The 18,141-nt window shown below is 45.6% G+C and overlaps 1 protein-coding gene across 5 annotated transcripts in view; it reads right to left on the reverse strand.

The window, feature by feature from the left end:
* Positions 1-735: 735 nt before the first annotated feature.
* Positions 736-18,141, reverse strand: part of kidins220a (kinase D-interacting substrate 220a) — a 43,849-nt gene continuing 26,443 nt past the window's right edge. The window contains exons 24-33 of one of the 5 annotated variants that reach the window (XM_085766893.1): positions 12,149-12,327; positions 9,020-9,231; positions 8,639-8,752; positions 7,954-8,013; positions 6,115-6,147; positions 4,752-4,868; positions 4,417-4,515; positions 3,278-3,496; positions 2,280-2,501; positions 736-1,869 (exon numbers count right to left, since the gene is read on the reverse strand). In XM_085766893.1, the coding sequence (XP_085623019.1) occupies positions 949-1,869; positions 2,280-2,501; positions 3,278-3,496; positions 4,417-4,515; positions 4,752-4,868; positions 6,115-6,147; positions 7,954-8,013; positions 8,639-8,752; positions 9,020-9,231; positions 12,149-12,327 (2,176 nt within the window). In that variant the 3' untranslated portion in view covers positions 736-948. The remainder of the gene's footprint in view (positions 1,870-2,279; positions 2,502-3,277; positions 3,497-4,416; positions 4,516-4,751; positions 4,869-6,114; positions 6,148-7,953; positions 8,014-8,638; positions 8,753-9,019; positions 9,232-12,148; positions 12,328-18,141) is intronic. The other 4 variants (XM_085766890.1, XM_085766889.1, XM_085766891.1 and 1 more) reach the window with 4 other exon arrangements.

The following is an 18,141-nucleotide window of genomic DNA, read 5'->3' on the forward strand; positions in this document are numbered from 1 at the left end:
AGTCCCTGAGCTGAAGTTGTTACTCTCAGTAATTCACAACACTGACAGAGAGAGTCCGGCACGTTTGTATGCGGAGTGCGCCATCTGTCGGGCAATATCACACCTTCCTATGACGTCCTCCACTGAACTGTCACTGTTTTCCATTCAACTGCGAAAGATAAAACATAAAATGGTTAAACAGAAGACTTAGAGCTGAAGTGTTGTATTTTATTTACCTGAAACACACAGTTCACAGTTGATTTTCCTGCGTGATGGAGCAGAATAAGAAAAAAACAACACAGAATTTAAGGGTCTGCAAAGTCAAAAATGTTTTATTGATTGAACACAGTTTCACTAGGAACTTTGGAAAAAAATTACCCACTTTGGGGTTGGGTGCATGCACTTTTTTCTTTTTACCACAGAAATGACCAACAACAACACACTGTACCACTGTGCACACCGTCGTCTACTGTAACCAACTACTACGCACCGCACAAAACACATCTGAGACAAAGGCGTCTAGTCTGTAACATTGGCTATTTCCACTCCTGACTACATTTCCTGAAGCAACATTTATTTTATGTGATGTCCACAACATTTAACATTTCATCATCACACTAACTATCCAAACACACGGGACAGCAAAAGCCTTGTAACATGAAGAAGTTAAAGCTCTTCCAATTTGACCTGACTGAAACCTTTTGGTGTCGTTACATTTCAAATGTAATTACGGATGTATCAAATTTGTGCTTGTGTTCAACAAACCACAACTAATTAAAGCTTTTAATCTCACTTCTTTTGATCCAAAGCCAACATTTCCTACATTTTCTACCTAACAGCAGAAGACAGATCTACTCTAATGCTTTTGAAGGCATCACAACATCAACATCATGATTATCTGGACCAACAACATCAAGAACAACAGCCTACAACCCGACCCTTCTCAGAATAACACACACATATGGCTCCTTAGAGGACACTCTCCCTCTCATCTCCTAGGCTGATGGTGCGCAGGTTCTGGTTGTGGATGGTGGCAGCCGTGGTGTTGGCAGTGCTGCTGCTGCTGCTGCTGCCGGGGGTGATGATGACAGCTGGCGACTCGTTGAAGCCGGAGGAGGAGGTGGAGGACTGTGTGCCTGTGATGTTAGCTTGCTGCTGCTGCTGCTGCTGCTGCTGCTGCTGCTGCTGCTGCTGGCTGTTGTTGGTGTTGGTGTTGGTGGTGGTGTCAGATGGGCTGCTTGTGTTGTTGTTAAGGGTGGTGTTGCTGGCGGTGCGGTTGAGGTTGTTCACCCCGCTGGACGGCCACCCTTCATCGGGGCTGCTGGCCATCAGGCTGGCCTCGGACGGAGCCTCGGAGCAGATGGACATTCGCGCCACCGTGGCGTCCTGCAGGCCGCTCAGGCTGCTGGGGAGGAGGCCTCTCTTCTTCACCAGCCCCTCCAGCTCCAGTTCAATGGGACTGGGCTTCAGAGCGTCGTCTCCCTCGGCCTCCTCCAGGGAGCGGTCGGAGGAGCTGTCGCTGGAGCGCATCCCTGAGTCGGACGACTCCTTCTTATCCAGGAGGATTTCGTTGAGGAAGCCAGGCTTGGTCAGCAGCCCGATAGACGGAGCGCCTCCTTCATCCTCTCTGTGGAGAAGAGGTGTGGTGTTGTCTGCTTCCTCTGGGCCTGAGTCTTCATCGTTGGGAAGTTTGTGGTAATATGCTCCAGCTCCCTTCTTCCTGGTGCCAGGAGTCCTGGAGGATGAGCTGTGGTCCAGCTTCTCGTCCTCTTCACTGATGGGGTCCAGGGTCTGGGCATCGGTCCCTGAGGGGAAATCTGTGGCATCGCTCGTCTTTGAGCCTCTCTTGGTGAAGGACTTGCGGCCATCTTGGTCAGCTCCTTCCTTGGCCTGAGTGACGGAGAAGAATTTGATGAGAACAACATGAAAATATACAGTATCCTGTGCTATTGGCAGAGAGGCCTCTGCAAAGGGGAGTCGTGTCTCTCCTTATTAGCCAAGAAAAATAAAGACTATAAGCCAATGATCAAGAAATGCAAGGAGCAGAGATTTCCCCTGTCCTGGCCCAGAGTGAGAGCTTTGCCGTTGCACAGGCCAAAGAAATAAAACATTTTAAAACACATTTTTTTGAATAACATGACATGAAACTGACCTCAGAATTTCATCTACACAACAGTTACCACAAGTCCATTTCCCGCAATTTGCCAGCGGGAGCCTCCGCTCTGATCTGATTTAAGTATGTATGGCGTCAGTGATCTGTTGAGAAAAACTTGACAGTGTACTTGTGAATGTCCACCCACCGCTTTGTCCTCTGAGCTGGCAGCCTGCAGGAATTGTCCGGGGTGGGGCTGCACGGGCCTCTCCCCCCCACCGCCGGACATCTCCACCTGGGCCATCTGAGCGATGTACTCCCTGTAGGCATCACGATACTCGGCCTGCTGCTTGTCTGTCAGCTTGCAGATGTCATTAGAGGATTCCTGGGAGTTGAGGCTGGACATGCTTGAGGTGCGGTGATTTGCCACCTGACAAGACAAGCAGGGGTTGGGGTTGGTGCGTAAAACATCATGTGAGCTTGTTAAGGAATACGCTGACGCTGATTACCGATGCTGCGTGACGCCTCGGTTTAATACATGTAGAAATGTGGCGGTTACATTAGTGACAAATGAAAGATTCAGGATATGAAAATTGGATACAGTGAAAAAGTTGCTGGCAAAAGAACGCAGAGCGAGTGGCAATGAAAGCGGTGGTGTGTTTTCAGCTTCGGATGATTTGAATTTGAAACGCATCACAAAGTGAGATCATATAAAATAGCAGTGGAGCCAGCTGTCTATGTGTGAGTGTCTGCCCGTGTCTCGGAGATTTTGCAAATTGGGAATAGGGAAGGTGAAAATAACAAACAGGGGGCCCCTTGACACATTTTGGTGCACTGCAGCGTGTGTGTGTGTGTTTGTATTTTTAATTCTGCCATCTTTAAGAGCGCCATGAGCTTCCTCTGCTAGTCTCTGTTCTCACTCAAAACCACATTAATGTGAAACCACTGAGGTCACTAACACACTGGCTAAATGGGTGCTGCTCGCTGCAGACGACACGTGGCCATGTGACAGTTTGGGGTGTGTGACCTTGCGATTCCCGTATGTGAGTGCAACACGCTCTCACGTATGCTTGCACCAGCAGCTTTTACACCGCTTATCTGCTTTGCACATGTTATATTGGGTTAGTAAAATGTGCATACACATGTCGGATGTGTGTGATCGTATCTGCCACCAGCCGTGTGTTTACATGTGACAGGAAGACTGACCGGCCAGTGTGTGTTGTTGCTGTGTCTGGGAGGCTCCTCCAGTCCTGCTCCACTGAGCTCCTCGAAGCTGAGGTTCAGGCTGAAGGCCCCGGATTCACGCTGGGCTCCCGCTGAGCGTCTGCTGGGCTCGCCGTGATGCACGCTGCTGCCCTGCTCGCTAACAGCTCGGGACTCATCCTGAATCAGAGCCTGGCTTTCAGCATGACGCTGCTCCATCACCTGAAAAAAAAAGCGCCACAACTCGGTAATTCAGAGTGAAGATTCATTTGATCTGTGTTTCAGGAGTCAGAGTCAGTCGTAAACATGTTTTTTTTTTTTTAAAGAGCATGTGATATACACAACAAGTATGTTAGGCAGCAACAACAACAACAAAAGCATGTGCTTGTTGTGAGAGGAGATCTGTGAGCTGGTCCTTAAGTAGAGCTATTCAGCTGTCCACTCCTCCTCGACAATAAACTCCCTTCATCCAGATATCAGTCAGCCATCTTGAACCAGATGGCTGCGCTGGCTGCATCCTGGCAACACAACACTAGTTAGTACATGGAGCAGTCAGGCTGCTGCACTTTCCTGCTGCTCCTGTGTGAGCTCTGCATCAGATCTCCGGTAAAACATGACCAATCTGGGGCTCTGGTCTGGTATTAGCAGCACAGACTGACATTTGATGAAGTGAAGCCGGCTACATGTGTTAGTGATTTCAGCTCCGGCTCAGCCGACTGGACTCCTGGCTGAATGACTAGCGCCCTTCTCGTAATACGGATTATAAAATCTCCCTTCCTAATATCTCAGCGGAGCACAAGATGCCGTATTATGTGATGCTGTCTTGCTTCTTTCTGGAATAAACAAGAGCTGACATATATCAACAGGAAGGCCCTGGCAGGCTAAGTGTCTGCAAAGTATCACAGAGGAGAATGTGTGCTATTGTGAATCTGTTTCAGACCTTTTTTTCCAGAGTAATGATGAAGGTTTCATAGTTGTGGGTGGACTGATGCTTTCTTTATCATTTATCTCCTGATGGCTCAGTTCTTTTCATTTGACTCAGTTGATAAAAATGTTTTATCTCATTGAAACTCAAGTTGTTACACATGCCCACTTAGCAACATTTTGTTATGGCAGCAAACAAGAGACTGATTCATTCTCACCATTCCCCTGAAGAGCTGCCAGTCACCAAAGTTCATCTCCATCTCTTTCTTCAGCTCGTCCAGGTTGCACTGGGACAGCACCCGACCATTTATATTAGCCTGCAACGGAAGGACTGATTTTATTCACTGATTGAAGTTATCAGTGTGTGTAAATTAGAATCAGGTGAACTACACAATCATGTTAGGAGACGAAGGAGAGAAGCTGCAAAATAATTTAAAACTAAGTATCTGCAAAAGTATCAAAAAACCTTGTTAGTGTTTTCCACTTAATCACGGAGCTCAATCATGCTTAATAGAGATATGGATCAAATTTTGAATGTTATTAGCAGACACACCTTCTTGATGGTGGCGGTGTACTGAGGCAGCATGTTGGGGTCGATTCCATCCATCTGTTTAAGACGCTCACACACTGCGTCTGTGTTCATCGAGCTGAGCAGGACTGCAGGAGAGACCTACACAAACACGCATATCTAATTAGAAGACAGACAACTTATTCAGTGGGAGTTTCTTTTTTTTTGCGTGAGTTAAGGTTTCCAGGGCAAACTCGCACACTCTGTTAGAGCAAACCATCACTCCTAAACCTATTGATTAGGGCAAAACAAGCAACAATTCCTGGCAAGGAGATGTGCAGGCCTGTTACCGCGAGGCACACAGAGGTGCAAAACCACAATCCCACACAGTAACTCTCTCTATCAGTCACACAGTGTAAGTGTAAAAGTAAACAAAGCCGCCAACCTATCCAAATACACTGTTACCTGCTCTTATTCTTTTTCTCAGTGTATATATAAGCAAGTAAAGTGTGTGCGCAACACTTAAGGGTTGGAGTCTGTAAGTCTGTGAGCCGCTCTTGAGCCCCGAGCCTCAACTGAGGCGGTCGGCCGCCAAGGAGCTCCGAGGCTGGATGTGACTAATACCAGCGGCGTGTTGACGCTGTCTAAGGCCTCACAGACAGTCTACATGACACCCGCTGGCACACTAACTAAACAAACCTCATCCACCCTCCTCCGCCCCCTCCCTTCCCTTTCTTCGCTCTCTGAACTCTCACTCTAACTTCCCTCTTTCCTGCCTTCCTTCCTTCCTTCCTTCCTTCCCACCCTCCCTTCCTCCTTCTTTCTCACATTCCTTTCCTCGCAGCCTCCTGCACTGACCTCCTGCTCTCTTTTCCATCACTCTGTTTTTTTCTGTCTCTCTCTCGCAATCTCTTCCTCCCACTCCCTCCCTCGTCATCTCTGCTCTCTCCCAGCTATTAACACCATTAAGACGTGGCTTCAGCCTAAGCCCCCTGGCTTTGTTTTTGGTTTCGAGGGAGAGGAGAGCAGAGCTTAGTTGGACTGTGAGTGGTTGTTAGACAAAAAAAATAAGCAGCTCACACAATACAGTACACAATAGTAGGTGCCAACTTTCTGTAGTGGTGGGCAAGAGGATGAAAACTGGCACTCAGAGTTTAACTACTGTTCATGTCCACATGGTAAAGAGGTTTCTTTAGAATGAAACTATGTTAGTGAATCTACTGGACTACTACAGAGAGACTAGGACCTCCAGTTGTGTTTTTCTGTCTAAGTGATGAGTCTTCCTACAGCATGCTGAATGAACCAGTGCGTTAGTGATAAAGATTAAGCAGAGAGATGGTGAGGTGGAAGATGGGAAAAAAGGGGGTTGGCTGTAGTGATGAAAGGAACCATGAAACCGAAGGTGTACCTGCTTCAATTTGTAAGGCAGCGACTTTAAATGCTTTATAAGGAGACAAAAAAGAAGCAGACAGACAAATCGTCAGACAAAAATACACACAGACGTTTAAAACATTAAAAAAGCCGGGGCTGTACCTGCGAGAAAAGAAAAGAGGGGGAGGCAGAAATTAAGACAGAAAAGACAGACAAGCGGCACACATGTTGAACTCATCATCAGAGGACAGGAGAGACATTGACAACAGTGCAGACAGACATTTATCTGCCTCGCAGCAGGGGAGGAGACGGCTCCTTAACAGAAGCCGCGCAGCCAGCCAGCCACGTCAGGCTGGAAAAGAAGAGGCTATTGGAAGCAGAATTATTACACAAGGAGATTTTGTTTTCGCTGGAGTCAGCGGGCTTTTACAGTCATAATCTTTGCAGACAGAATGGATTGTGGACAAGACGGAGACAGAGAGAAAGACCCAGTAAGAGAATGAGACATCTCTTGCTCTGTGCAGAAAAAGCAGAAGTTTCAATTCAGCTAAGGCCTTGAATACGGCTCCTCCATTCAGGCTGCGATCGTGTGTGTTTTAAGGTCGTGAGCAAAAACATAAATGTCTGCGGGTGTGTCTGCGCGTGTGTGTGTGTGTGTTTATATGTGAACCCTCCCAGTGTGTGTGTGATAAGACCGTAATTACAGCTGGGCTGAGCTCAGGGCTGGGCAGAAGGATGGGGAAGAGGAAACAGAGCTCTGTGAGGGAGGAAGCGTCTTGGTAAGGAGATAAGCTCTACCAGCACTGGGCTCATTGTCAGTGTGTGTGTGCGTATGTGTGTGTGTGTGTGTGTTGCCAACCCCAACAGTTGCTATGATGATAATCCCGACAGGCCGTGGAATCCACACTCGCACTTATATCAGCGAGGCAATTACACTGGGCTAGGCCCGCTTACATACCCATAGAGTCACACACAAATGAGCGAGGGTGCGCACACATCCACATTCACAGATTTGTCGAAATGTAGGCACACATGAGCACTGCACAAAGAGATAAAGTGTGAACCACAAAGGGATAAGATGGGCTAATGTACATGGAAAAGCCAGAATCAGAGGAAACTGAGGAAATTTATACTGAGGAAGGAAGGAGACAAAGGAGCATGGGATGATGTGAGAACTGAAAACCATATAAAAATTTAAGACAGTGTTAAAGGTTTAAAGCAAAGGATTAAAAAAAAATTAGACAGACAAGAAATACAGACAGAGCGGAGATAGGGGGAAGAAACATCCTATACTAATCTATATTTAAATCTTTCATACAGCTCCTTAAAATGCTTGCTGGCAGTGCCCTGATAAGTGGCTTTGTGGCACAGAAATCTCCTGAATGGTGTTATCATTAAATTGTTCTAATAGTGGCTGCCTTCTCTTGAAACGTGCAAATATCTGGGTGTAGAGATTTTGGCTATTTTCAGTGTAGCTCCAGAAGTGGGTTACAGGACTTTTCATAAGAAAGTGGGAAACTGCTGTTCTTCTGCCAATAGAGTTAACGTAAACTAGGCATGTTATATTTACATATGCTGTAGTTTGTGTATTTACTCAACGTAATCTGCAGCGAGAAGTCAAGTGCGATCGTCTATATTTGTTCTCTCGGTTTTTATAAACCACGGCATCAAAATAAGCAGTCGGTCAAACGTACAGGCGTGCCATTTTGAGCATGCAACGCAATAAATGACAAATGAGGGTTAAGCATCAGGTCAGCAGGCAGATTATATAGAAGCGGTTGCACATATGCACATCCCTAGATCTCCACAACATCTATGTAGACGTGTATGTGTGCAATGCATGTGCTTCTACGTCGGCTCATGTTAGTCAGGTTACCATGGTGGGTTCAGAGGGACAGGAGGGGAGGCTTTCTCTGGCATCCTCTGCAATAACATCCTGACATGGGCACAGAATGGAGACATAGGCTAATGAAGGTTGAGTTCATGACCGCTCAATTTATGGAATACCCTTTCACTCCTTTTACTCTGGGTTTGGACTTGTAAAACGAGAAGAGAAATAGCCCCGGCAGCATCGGGAGCTAGGCAGGGGTTGGGCACAGGAGCAGTGGAAACAGGGTGATATTAAAAACATCAGGAGGTAATGGAAAATGTAAAGTTAAAACACATGACATCACGCTGAGAAGAGAGAGGCATGGGGGAGAGAGGCAGATGAAAGAGGAGGAGGTGTTAAAAGAAGAAAGGGAATCAGACTTTTTGCATGCTGTGGGCCGACACAATGGACCTGATAGCATAGTAAACACTGACTGATGCATAGCTCTATATCCTGAGCCTGAGTCTTTGAAAGTTTTATTATATTTGGGAAATTTTTACTACAAATGGAAAAACATATCCCTCAACTGGAAACTGCTCGGGGTAATGTATAAGACAAAAAACAGCTTACACCTTCAATCAATCCAATAACACAGACAGTGTTGTTACATGATGTGTGACAAGAATTATATCTGTTTGAGTCCAAGATGAAAGCAAATGTTCAGTGGCTGTAGCACTACATCTCTACTTACAAGTCCATTGGGGTCCTGAGGATGGCCAGATGGTTTAATGGAGGAACGCGAGGATGGGGGAACATGGTGGGGGTAATGCCGTGGCAGGTGATACACATGATGGGGGAAATAAGGCTAAAGGAGAGGAGGGTGGGGAGAGGAGAAAACGTCAAAACAAAATAGAAATTATAAAATCATATGAGGGAGCTCAGGCACACAAAAAATGCAGTGGGGGGAAAAGATATGATGATAATAAAACGATCAGTTATCAAGAATAACTGCCAAGTGTTACGTGGTTATTTGTGGTTGTGGGGGATCAGTGAGCGCCACCTGGGGTCTCCTCTGTAAACAGTGGATACACAGGGCTTTGTTATCTACACAAGTCTGTGTATTCTGTCTCACCCGGTTGTAGAAGGGGTGCTGCGGGCCCGTCATCCCGCTGAAGTAGGAGCTGTGGGGCTGAGGAGGCAGCGATCCGGTGAAGGAGCCTGTCGGGGAGCAGGCGGCCGAGTGGTGGCCATAACCTGGCTGAGGACGGGGCACTGCCTCTTGCATGGGCAGCGTGGGATAGGTCACTCCTCCCAAGTGCATCTGCTCCCTGGCGGCACGCACATCTAAGAATGGACAGAGCCGGGGAGATAAAAAAAAAAAAAAAAAAAGGAGAACAAGAGCGAGAAAGAGAGAAGGAACTGTTTATCTGTGATGCTGATGAACATGTCTTGGCGACAACTATAAAGACCCTTCAGATCCACCCACGCATCAATAATTTAGCTTTATTTCATCATCTCCAGAGAGTTTAGACAGTTGTGAATCCACAGAGAAAAATACATATCAAACAATCGACGCACACAGGGGCTAAATTCCTTGATTCTTGAGGCACTGTGGGGAATACAAGAAGAACACTGTCCCCTGAACATGTTCTCCTGATCCAAAATAGAAGACAATCAAACAACCAAATGCTAAACGAGAGAAACGGAGCGCAGATGTTACCATTACAACGACCTACAACTGTGAATTCAGTTCTCACTTTGATTTCTATTACTCTGTTTGCTCACAAACCAGCGGGCATGTTGATATTCTGTGTTTTCCAAATGATGTACCAGCCATGTGACGACTCTGGCACACAGAGGCCCTCGCTGTCCCTGACAACAAAAAAAAAAAATTTGCTCATGTAAACAAACAAAACAGACCATGTGAACCCATAGACACTGTGGCAAAACTGCTTCGCCGCAATTGTTTTCACATCAATCAACGTGACTTTCAGTCAAGTAGGAGCTGAGTAGGGAGCTTTGGTAAAACCTCCCAAATTAAAGTTAAATAAGCCCAGAGACAGAACAGAGTGGCTCTGTGTGGCTGGCAAGAAAGTAAGAACCAGAAACAGAAGCAGGCACCAGAATGTCTCCTGGTTATACAAGTGGCTGCTGAATGACACGCTGAGTGAGACCCAATCCAGCCTGTGAACACAATGGGGGCCTTATGATGTGAGTCAGCCTCATGGGCGGGTATCACTGACAGCACTGCCCACTGGCTGGCCACAGGACACTGGGCACCAAGTAGCGACTGGCCGTGGAGGGAGTGGAGGGAGCTGGATGACTGAGTAAGAGCGCCGGTCACCTTCCGCTCCCTGGAGACGCGTTGTGGCGTGAGGTGAAAAAAACCTTTACAGTTCTGAGCAAACCCACACAAATAAACACATGTTTTATGTGGTTAGGTGGAGGGTACACTACATACACATACGTACGCTGTTAGCAGAGAACGACTGTACTTAACACACCGGACGTCTGGTTGTTCAGCCTGGTCAAGCTGCGCCCTCCATGACTCAAGCTCGGCTTTGTGGAACAGACTTTGTGTGTGTGTGTTTTCTGTGGTCTCATAACACTATGATGCAGCAGCTTCACACTAGACGTCATTGACACTCCTGTATAGACTGAACGGACGCTGACGCATGGAAGCAAAAGAACAGCGCCGCTCTAGCTTACAGTTTCATACTGATGCAGTATTACGTCACTGGAACTACAAACTGTAAAAACCTGGTGCAGCACGTTGGTGACAGCGAGGGAAAGTGCTGTCCCGATCCCACAGTGCTGTAGTGAAAATCTGCTTGACATTTGATTGTTTGGAAATGAGAAGCAAACTGGAGGTTTTCTGAGAGCCCCTGCAGTGGCAGATTTTACAGCAGACCCTGCTGCAATGTTATGAGTAATGTCACTGCCAAATGTGCTGGCACCAAATTCAACACATCACATAGACGACAGTTCTCTCTTTCTCCAAGCTATTGTATACTCACTGCTTTGAGGTACTTTAAACTCTGACTGTATGATTATCCTCTTTCTCCCTTTAACATACAGACATAAAAACTAACACATGTCTTATCACACTGACATTAAAAGCCTAACAGCTTCATCTTGAGCTAACCCAGAGAGAAAAAAAAAACGTAAATGAAATATGTCGAGACACCTTTTAATAGCTGTGTGTAAGTTTCACTAAATGTTACGACTGATTGGTGTGACCTTGAAGGCTCCTTATTTATGCAGTCAAAACTGCAAATTCTCTGGACCTGAGAGTCTCACCGTTTTAAGTGCAATTCATTATCTTTTCAAGCACCTTCCACGACCCTTTGCCTCAAATTACAACAAAGCAAAGTTTGAGACGTTGATCAAGGTTAATTACGGTTGCAACTCAATTTTTATGATGATTATTAACAAGCTTTACAGAAGCTCCATCACAACAATTTAAAAAAAGAGATAGAGAGGCTTGAATGTGTGATCTCTTCTCAGCTGTGCTGTGTTACAGTGGATACCAGTCAAAATGGTCTCCTGCCTTCTATTGTAAAAACTGAGCAGAGACAGAGATTTATTTATGGGCTGAAGATCTGGGAGACGGCAGGAGCGTTACTAATCCTAACCTTCACCTGGTATGCAGCTTTTTTAAACATAAAGTAAAAATATATATCACACCTTAGTTTCTGTTTCTACACAAATATGTTTAAATTCATTAAATGTGAATTTGTGTCTTTAAAAAAAAAAATTCAATTAACAAAATATAAAATATGACCCTGTACTTCTATGAAAAGCTTAATGTAAATAAAAATGGCTCTAACTACATGCAAATATTGGCATAGATCCTAGCGATGCTTATCGCTCAATGATTTGAGTATAAAAACAATGTGAATGAATCTTATGTCAAAGCGTCTCTGAGTGCCTTTGAAAGGTGCTATACAAATATAAATGTATTATTATTATGCTCTGGCTCTTTTACAATAAATAAAAACATCTGAACAATACAGTCGATCCAACTTATTTGGTGTGTCACTAGCTTTAAACACACATGATATTGTTGTCATGGAGATAGTCCAGCTGTTGTTTTGTTGTCATGCGATAACAATTAAACAAGCTCCATGACAACTGAGCAACTCCATGTGCAGTGAAAGGTCACGAGATGTTCTCGTTATGTCCCACACACCACATTAAAAGACATGTCATGCTGCTTTTTCATGCATCAGCACCGACACAGTGGTGAGTGTGTACGAACCTGCTATGATCTCCCTGAGTTTGGGGTCCAGGTTGACTGTGCAGGGCAGGAACGTCTCCACGTCTCGGGCAGCGAGAACAGGCGTCCTGGAGGACAGGAAGACCTCAAAGCTGCGAATGTCTCCATCGATCTCCAGCAGTGGCTCCACATCTTTAGTGGTGGGAATGTTCTTGGAGATTCTTCAAAGGAAGGAGACATCACAGTTAATTGGGTGATAGTTTGTTTAGCGCCACTCAACATGATACCTACTTATAAATATTAAGAATAATGATTTGGAGACTGTATTGTTGTTTGGACATCCAATTCTGTAGAATGGACATTAGAAAAATAAAGAAAAGAAGTTACCATACAACTCAATTCTACAGCTCTTCAAAAAAGTGTTAAACACATAGGACACAAATATGTCAACATGTCAGTTTACACCAAGTTCTGACTGGCGCGTTTGTAGCTGTAAACACAAAGCTGCACATTCTGATGAAAAAAGAAAAGAGGAAATAGCAAGCAGTTCTGTTAAGATTGAAAAGATATGCAACGGTCATCATCATCATGAGAGCAGAGAGATAACTGGATTTAGAGAAGGCGAGATAGTGAAAAGGGGGGATGTTCGAGGACAGATAGAGTGAGGGATGTTATCTTTTCTCAGCAGAGGAGGAAACCTGAGAAGATGACAATCAGGGTAATTTAGCAAGCAGCAGACGGAAGCACGTCATGATGCGCTGCTACAGTTAACAAGATGTTTGTTATCACAGGCTTTTAAGTAAACACCATGTTTGTGTTCCGTTATTGTGCGATATAGTTTTTCCTGCGTATACTACAGAGAAAACAGTCTTGCATTACATCAAGAATGGTGCCGTGTTCACTTGATGGAATACTATGAAAAATCATTCAAAAAATGTACAAACTCTGACACATAATATCAATTAAGCAGTATCAGTATCAGTTCAGAGATGCTACAAATACTGAAATGTTAAGACTAAGAAGTGGGAAATTTCAATTCAGTTTCAGTTGCACAAGGTTAAAAAGGATATCAGTTTAATCAAGGACAACATTAACATGTGGCCAAGGCTACCGGGGATGCAAACACCAACAACCCAGGGCAATCAGTACATCTCGTTAATCCCATCATTCAGACATGAAAATATGAAACTCTGAGTGACTTATGGCACTGACCATTCATCACCAGAATGTGCCGCTCTTATCAGATGAATGAGGAGACTCCAGCGGGGGAGCAGACATCTTTCTCATCTCTGCCTCCATTTCTCATCCCAACCCTTCATCATTTTCTCAGTGGATGCTTCCCTCTCCCTACATCCTGCTTAACCTTCCCTCCTCTCGGATCAACCCTGCCCCCTTTCCTCCCCATACATCACCCAGTCTGTGTACTGGTATGCTCTGCTGTGAAATGCTGGCTGATGAGCTGGGTTTTTCCCTGGGCCTGATCTGTTTTTGAGAGTGAACACAGGCAGGCCTTTCTGTGACTTGATTGGATGATTAGTACCATTGCTACAGCACGCTAAGCTAAGTCAGGGTGAGGTCAGCATCTGGCGCAGCACACTGTTGTTAGCTAATAATCCAAACTACCAGCTAACTTATTCCAGTTAACATACTGGATGTAGCCCCGTCAACCCAATCCAGTGAAGTTTGTAGTGGACGAAAACAAGACTTTACAACAACACTTGCAGCAAACAGTCCACTACATCTCTTCCATTTAAGGCTTAAAGCTGATTCTCCAGCCCAGACTGCTTTACAGGGAGTGAACAGGTAGGGGTCCAGTCTTCTGTTCAAGGACATTTTGACAGGACAGATGGCTGGTGATGGACGCATCTGCTGTTGCAGGGCTCGAACCTGTGACCTTGTGGTAAATGTACGAGTCTGGCAAGAAATACAGGGGGGAGGTGTCGTAGATGCTAAGATGTGAAAATTTGTAACCCAAATGTGTGATTATTATAATTTTATAACAGAATATCACTGGAAAGCTGCTAATTTTTCACATGTGCCAAGTCTGAAAAGCGACAACAGTTACCTGGAAATCTTAAGGTGACAAAGAAGTCCAATCTACAATGACACTAAATCTACACTTTTGCATTTGTGCTCGGGCTCGTACACCCATGCCAAGTGCTGTGTGACGCTCCTGCAGACATTCACGTCTCAGCAGACCAGCCCAGGTGGGTCACCCAAACCCCACTGCCCCCATCCGACTTGCCAGCACAGACACACTTTGACTGAAAGAAGAGAGAATAGGCTGTGAGAGGGGAGGACGCAGAGGCACAGCTGGGCTCCAGTGCACAAAGCCCTCTCAGTGTTTCCTTCCATTAGAACCTTTAACAAGACCCAAAAGGTCGAGGAAGCTCCATGTTGGCACACAGATGAACCCCGCTCATGTGACCTCTGCTAGGGAGGATGAGCAGGACACTGGAGACACAGATGTTACCTGCGTGCATACACACACACGCACACACACACATGAGCTGTATCAGCAATTGATTTCAAACAATATGGACAAAAAAAACAGCGTGTGTGTGTGTAATGTCCACTGCAGACACCTGGGCAGTGTGGACAGGGAGATTCAAAGGCATGGATGAAGGGTGGAGTGTGTGTTTGTGCGCATGTGCAAATACACGTTCAGTGTGTGTGTGTGTGTGGGTGTTTGGTTCCTTTTCCCATGAACTGTATTAACCCGTATACAGACTGGGAGAAGCCTGTGCTTTTTCCCAATTTCCAGCTGGCTTACTGCTGTTTATTTGTGGGTCTGAAGACACAGACCAACAGGAGCCAGTGACTCACACGCACAAACACACACGCATACACAGGGCACTTCCTTTTGCTATAAAGAGAAAACCCTCCCAAGACTTTCTAAGGAATATTACGTCTTTTTATAGAACTATCTAACACAGCTCAGTGATGCGTCCAATTGGCCCCAAAAATGAACTAAAATGTAATATAAGTCAAATTTATTAAGTTGTAGTGATATCACTTTTGGCTTCTTCACATACTGAATGATGCTGGACAAATTCAGCCTGTAAATGTTTCACTGAACACGTGCCATCCGACAACAATGCCACCCCCACCCCCCCAAAAAAAAGAAACTAGCTCCAACTTCCCACTACTCGGCTGGCCAGCGTGTTTGCTCTGGCGCGCTGTTGCACCAGTGGTACAGACTACTGTGACTTCCAAAGACAACCAGGGGCCGGTGAGAAGAACAAATCAAGGACATCCATCACAGAGTTATACCCAGACAGATGGGAAGAAAAAAGGAGAGAGTGGAGAGTCAGAGGTCCATTCCTGTCGTTCCCAGCTGACTGGTCAGACATGTCTGCTGGATAGGCGGGCCAGACACAACATGGAGCTCACACTTCAAACACAACTGGCCTTGTAGGATCTTTGGTAAAGATCGGAGGGCACAAATCAATGGATGGTTGAAGAGGAGACTTGTAGAAATGCAAACGAAGGAAGTAGGAAACTATAGAGAGGGGGCAGAGTTACTGGAAGACAAATGAATCTGACAGCTGATAATTCATTAGGGTGATTCTGGACATCATGTCGAGCTTCAGAACAAACTGTGCCCCTTAAATGCCAACAGCAGTTTGTGAATGAGGTTTAACCACTGTAAATGACATCCTGTGCAGATAACTAATGATGAGTTGTTGGCCTTGGCATTAAGCAATTGACAGAAATCACTTCAGACTTAGTCTCCCTCACAATGAATGGACGATACAAAGTGAACAAAGCCATTCATATCAGCAATCAGTTGCCAAATGACAAGATGGATGTACAGGCCGGGGCGCCAAGGAAGCCGGCCTGCTACTTTCAAGCAGACCGAGGACGAGTGAGATAAAGGCCGGCAGGCATCCCAGCAGCCGTTCCTGCACAATGGGTCCATTGACAGGACCCAGCTTATAGCTGCAGCAGCACAGGCGCTTAGGTCCAACCACTCTCTGTGTGGTGTGGCCACTGAGAGCTTTCTGAGCTTATCCAAATGCTAATAGGTCCCAAAGCTGACTGGAGCATAGCCTTTCTTCTCCTCTCAACCTCCCACACGCTGCAGCTGACGGGAATGAAGCAGAATTCATCACTCTATCCCTTCCGTCCTCTCTTTGGGCACTGAAACTATGAATGTGCCACTTGACTTTGCTTTACAGCTGCCCTCTGTGCTTTTACAGATGACATGCGCATGCATGCTACAAAGAGGTGGTCTCACTGCCAAACATTTCCATAAAGGGGCCCAAAGACAGAGAGATATGCCTGCAGAACAGACAAACGCCTGTGCACATTGTGTTTAAGAAGCTCAAGAGTTTCAGTGTGAGACACTGTGTGACCACCACAACAATGTGTGGGTGAAGAAGTTAACCAGGCCCGGGTCCGGCACATTCCTCTCCTGGTCAGAGTCATGTCAGAGCCGCTGGCACAGTGTCTGCCAAGCGCGTGGATGAAACCAGTGAGGCCCTCTCTGGGAAAACAGTGGACAAGCGGACAGACCAGCATGCTGGCGCGTGGACTCCCAGCATCAATGCTGAGAGAGGTTATTGTTACAGTGGAAGCTGCCAAAAACTCCACCACCCCAAAGGAAGAGGGGGAGAGCATAAATATGTTTTCACTTTAAATGACGCCATGTTCTTTGTCTCCTTAAAATCCAGAGGTATTTCCTTGATTTGAATCAAATGCTTCAAGTAATGTGGACACCCTGTATCTCTGCTTTCCTCCCTGTCTCAAGCATTCTCTCATTCTTGCTTCCTTGTCTTGGCAGTGCCAACTGACAACTTGTGGCAGCGTCTGCTTTCCATATACATTCGTGGCAAAGTTTAGTCCAGTAATTGAAACTCTCGTGTAGTAAGCTGGACCTGTGCATCTCAAAGCAAACCACAGAGACAAGCAGAGTAATGGGAAACACACCAGGCTGATAAAAAACCAAGCAGCTTCAGAGCGAGCAGCCTCTCGGTGAGACGGGCTCAGGACTCAGTGGTTCCCTGAAATGTTGATTAAACTCATGTGTAGCGCCGAATCGGAGCCTCCTTGTTCCAGACCCCAAAAACCTTAACTGAACCCTCCACTTGGAGTAACTAAGGCCTCATTCTTGACAAATAGTTAAACACTAAACCTCAGCTTGGTGATTTATGCGTAAGAGGAGAGTTTGGAGCATCACAGGGTCACGGCAGAGTTCGTTCATCATGACACTAATTGCACCGCGAAGTTCATATCAGCGCATGTGGTTGTTTGATAGCTGTAATGGCCAGTTGATAGATTGTGTGATGCCGAGTTAAGTGGAGTGGACTGCTAAAAACTGAAGATAAATGTGCTCTTCTGCAGTGGATTATACATCTGGAATAAGTCTTGTTATGGAACTAAAATCCATACAGGGAGTAATGAATTTGACAAATAAAGCTGAAGATTCTCAGGCTGAACCAGTAAAGCTCTGGTTTACTTCACGGAGTGGGATGCGTGCATCAGAAATATGATGCGTGAGGGATACCAAAACATTATCGAGCGTGTGAGCATTGGTGAGTAAGAAGGCTAAAGTGAGAGAGAAATAAATGCAGAACTGCAAAAACAGATTTTTTCTAAAAGCTTCCCAACTCCAATGTGTTTAAAAGTAAAAGGCAGCGAGTAAAAGTTCTTGGCTTATTAAAAACTTTCTTCAGGATCTGAAGCGCATTTCTGAAGAGACCCCAGCAGATAAATCTGATAAGTAAATCCTTAAGCTACGGTGTGGCTGGTAGCACGCGTGCCGAATCAAGAGCTGCTTTAGGAACAAAGATAGAAAAGGACACTTGTGATTCCTCCCAATATAATCCAGATCTTCAAATCACATTCTTTGGGCTTGCTTACCTAGTCGTTCTTTGCCATTTTAGTGTGGTTTCCACTCACACACATTCACAAAGCACACACACACACCCTAAAAGGGCCTAACCTCCACTGGCTTTTCAAGGGCCTGGATGTTAACATCAGTTAAGGGCCGGATGTCTATGTGTATGTGTGTATGTATGTGTGTGTGTGTG

The sequence above is a fragment of the Trachurus japonicus genome, chromosome 22 (genome assembly GCF_045865225.1).
Source record: "Trachurus japonicus isolate A0001 chromosome 22, Traja_1.0".
NCBI classification, from domain to species: Eukaryota; Metazoa; Chordata; class Actinopteri; order Carangiformes; family Carangidae; genus Trachurus; species Trachurus japonicus.